This window comes from Bidens hawaiensis, unplaced genomic scaffold (assembly GCF_021521415.1).
Source record: "Bidens hawaiensis isolate Kalapana, Puna unplaced genomic scaffold, B.hawaiensis_p1.1 tig00010775_1, whole genome shotgun sequence".
NCBI lineage: Eukaryota > Viridiplantae > Streptophyta > Magnoliopsida > Asterales > Asteraceae > Bidens > Bidens hawaiensis.
This window is the reverse complement of record NW_027491827.1, coordinates 413,448-417,571: the sequence shown is the minus strand read 5'-3', so window position 1 is coordinate 417,571 and position 4,124 is coordinate 413,448. Positions and strand designations below refer to the sequence as shown.

The following is a 4,124-nucleotide window of genomic DNA, read 5'->3' as shown; positions in this document are numbered from 1 at the left end:
TCTTCACTTTTGAGCTGCTGTGGTTTTACTGATAAAAATTAGACTTCTCAACCTCTGATCGAAGATATTTTAGGTAGAAAACTTCATTTATATGTCTGTAATACTCGGTTAAAATTTGAGACCGATCCGACGGCTAGATCTCCGGGAATATTTGTGTCTTTGTGGGTGTTTTTCTCAAAAACGCGAATTGGGTTAAGTGTGTGTTTTGATGGTGTAGGCTATGGTGTGAAGATGTATGAAACTGGAAATGATTAGGGTTTTAAGGGGTATTTATACTCCCTTAAGCCCATGAACCTTAGGCCAATCTTTCTTTTTTGGTCCATAATTAATTCCATCAAATTAGCCTACTTATCCTTCCATCTTTATTATTTTATTTCTCTACTAACTTAAGTAAACTTTTCCATCTTAAATAAATAATGTATTAATTATTTATTCTTAAACTTTCGGGATATTACAGTTGTATCTTAAACCCGTACTGGAATACGGAACCTGAACAAATCAACATGTTGTCAATACTTAATTGGGAAAAATACATAAAACAAACCATTAAGTATTTAGTCAAACATGGTATGATATTAGAAATTTAATTTAAAATTACCTTGGTCCAACGGTTACCCCTTGAGAATTACAATCTGCAATCTTACATTCATACACCTTAACACCATCAACAAATGAGGAAGAAACCTTACGCCCACACCGTTTGCAACCAACATAATACCATTCTTTGTTGCTTACAATTGCCTTCACAGTACCAAGTATAATTACGCTTTTGGCCTAAAAAAACAAACAAAGAAAGTTAGCATGATATCATAATTAATTTGATATAATCTTATAAATACTCATAGTTATCTCGATAATTGTACAAAGATCACTTATAGAATAGAACGGTGCCTTCCTCAGAAAACTCATTTTTCACATTCAACAACATCGACGAACCGACTGGTTTCTTTACTTCCACATTAACTTGACCAGAAACTTTCAACAACCTTATGTATATAAACAGGTAGTCACAATATCATCAAAAAAGTCAAGGAAATAATGTAGTGATATAATTTTAGTTATGTAGTAGTAAATATTTACCTTCTCTTGTATTCCACCATCTCATATAAGTAATCATTAATTAGTAACCGTGACACAACGTTACCATAAGAGTTGTTGACATAAACATTCTCTGAAAAGAAACATTTATATATATTAGATTATATTGAAAACCATCAAAGAATATTAAAACAATACTACACGCTTTAAGGTTTTTAATAATACCTCCATAGTACTTGACTCTTGCGAACTAGAGAACAATAATAAGATATTCCTCATTAGGGTTTTCGGCAACATATTTGGTAAGCTGCTTAAGGTAGTCATCCTACAAAGTGAGATATATAGTATTACCACTGCATCAAAAAGTAGTAAATTAACACAACTACACATATATATAATAACAAAATTAATAAATAAATATAATAATTATACCTCAAATCACAAAACTCCATTGTTCTTCGGTTTTGATGTTGAGCTTCCCTTAAGAATGAGTTCTTATTATTAAAAAACTTGGTAACATGTCCGATGACATCTAGAATAAAATATATAAATAATTATACATATCATGAGGGTTATTATGTTTAAAGTTAGTCACCAAATGTTTAATAATCAAAATGAGGTGGTAAAAAATAAATTCAAATAACCATTTTGTGGAAAGTTTTTGGCTTTTATGTCATCAAAAGTAACAAATTTCAGCCCATACAAGTGGCCTTCAAATTCGTAGGAATTTGAGAGATGCGTCTCGGCTGTGAAACAAAGTTTGTGTGGGCAATCGATGTATTTGTAAGTAGACATATTTTCACCGAGTGATGCCTTCCGAACAATCAAAGATTTATTCTCTGCAAGCCAAACATCATGTTTGGGAATGCAAGGCTTCCTTACATAGGCTTGCATTCTGTTGCCTTGCCACATTATTATTAAGATTAGTAAATAGTTGTATGAATAATATAGTAAATTAATGAATGTGTTAACAATACCATTTCGTCTTGAACAATCATTTCGATGGACCAATCTTGGCTGGGCTTTGAGTTGTCCTTCAGCCGCCAAAGTTTCAAAATACGGACCTTTAGGATACACTCACTGTTAAGAACATCGAGTTGGTTCAACATGGTGATATTTGTTGGCTCCATCTTAATAGTGGTGAAAAATTTAAAAAAACACAAAAAACATTAAAATTAAATAACAATAACACTTTTAAGCCTCAAAAATGAAATATGAAAATGGAAGATATATAAACAACAGAAACTAAAAACCTTGGCACAAAGGTACTCGTTTTTACTAAAGAGGATTTGATGGTGTAAGAATTAGCCTATCAAATGTACGTATTTATACAAAATGAATTAGGGTAGACTAAATTATAGAAGGAAGGTATAAATGTAATTGTTTAGAAACATAAATTTAGGAAATTTCAAAAATTTTCAAAAAACTTATAGTAAGAAGGAATAGAATTGAAATCGTAATTAATGGATTTTCAAATAATATACAATATTACATAATTAGATTCGAAATACAAATAATATATTTCCAATTTGAATTTATGTAATGGTAATTATGTAAAATGCAATGTTACATAATGTAAAAATGTAAATTACTAATTATATTATTATTTACAATAATATAATTAATCATCAATTAGAACACCATATAGTATGTATTGTAATTCATATAAGGTGTGAAAATAAAAAGTTACTAATTTTGTTATATATATGTAACTCAATTGTTAATTAGTAAATCATAATTCTAAGTCAATGTTTACAATAATAAGTGAATGGGTCAACAATGGATTTCTAACTCAATTGTTATTGTTAAACAATAATAAGTCAATGGATTTGTATTTTAATTCTTAAAACTAAATGACTGTAATTAAATCAGTGGGTCAATGGGTCAATGGGTCAACTAACGTACTTATAGTAAAACTTAATGATTGTTAATTAATTAAAAATTACATTCAAATTTAGACCATAATTTATACAATAATTAATTCAAATAGGAAGGGGGGAATATCAAATTTACAAATTTACAAATCCGTAATTAAACCATTTCCTTAATAAAATGGGTCATCATTTTCTAATTTCCTTAATTTTCTTACGAATTTGACAAATTTAATTTAAATAATATAATATTTTAACATAATTATAATATTTTAAATCGGTAATCTATATATATATATATATATATATATATATTATCCGTAATCTCTATATTAAATCCTTAATCTCTTCTATTGATGAAATAACAAATAATTAATTAAATTATTTATTATATATTATATATAAAATTAACACGGGTGGTGAATGAAATCAACCAAAAAATAACAAAGGTGGTGAATGAAATCAACAAAAAATAATAAATTTTTAAAGGAAAATTAGATTTTAATAATCCCAACTTAATACAATTCGCCGATAATAATCCCAACTTTGAAAATAGCTGTCACTGATCCCAAATTTCACACTATTTGTTTTCATTGGACCTTCGTTAAAAAAAAACTTAACGACGTTAAGTTTTTTCCAAATTTCAAACTGATATTTTAGGGCTTTTGATCGGGATGAGGATACGAGTCGATTGATGTAAAACTTACCATCAAACGGTGGTCCAAACGACTAAAGGATGCTTCAATTCCGATGTTTAAACTTTTAATCAACAAAAATTAAACTGTTTAAAGCGCCATTTCGAGTTAATTTTTACATCAGTCGATTCATATCCTCTGTAACGATTCCGACGAAACCCGGTATACCCTAACCGGTAGACAATAGTTACGTCATATTTAATGTCGGGTACATGAGTTACCATGGTATTTATACGAGAATACATGGTTCACTGTATTGATCATACGTGAATATATAATTCATCGTATTGAATATGCGATTAATCAATCGATAGTCATTGAAACCCGAACAAATCGAGGGTTCAATTATAGATGAAATATATGATATTTAGTGATGTTTACGAAGTATTAAAGCTTCGGGATAAGTGAATTAAAGCACAGAAAAAGAATTTCGATTTAATGGTACGTCGATACATTAAACGAAACCTTTAATACCAAACCGAGCAAGAGATGATCGATCAAGCCGAAAAAGATGCGCGAT

General features: G+C 29.1%; 1 protein-coding gene across 1 annotated transcript; it reads right to left on the bottom strand.

Moving 5' to 3' along the window:
- Window positions 1–464: 464 nt before the first annotated feature.
- Window positions 465–1,950, bottom strand: LOC143536278 (uncharacterized). The gene is made up of 7 exons (XM_077030313.1): window positions 1,683–1,950; window positions 1,471–1,570; window positions 1,275–1,363; window positions 1,081–1,171; window positions 887–986; window positions 599–774; window positions 465–489 (listed from the first exon to the last, which is right to left on the bottom strand). Exons 1-7 carry the CDS (start codon window positions 1,948–1,950, stop codon window positions 465–467), a joined length of 849 nt encoding a protein of 282 aa, XP_076886428.1.
- Window positions 1,951–4,124: the final 2,174 nt, after the last annotated feature.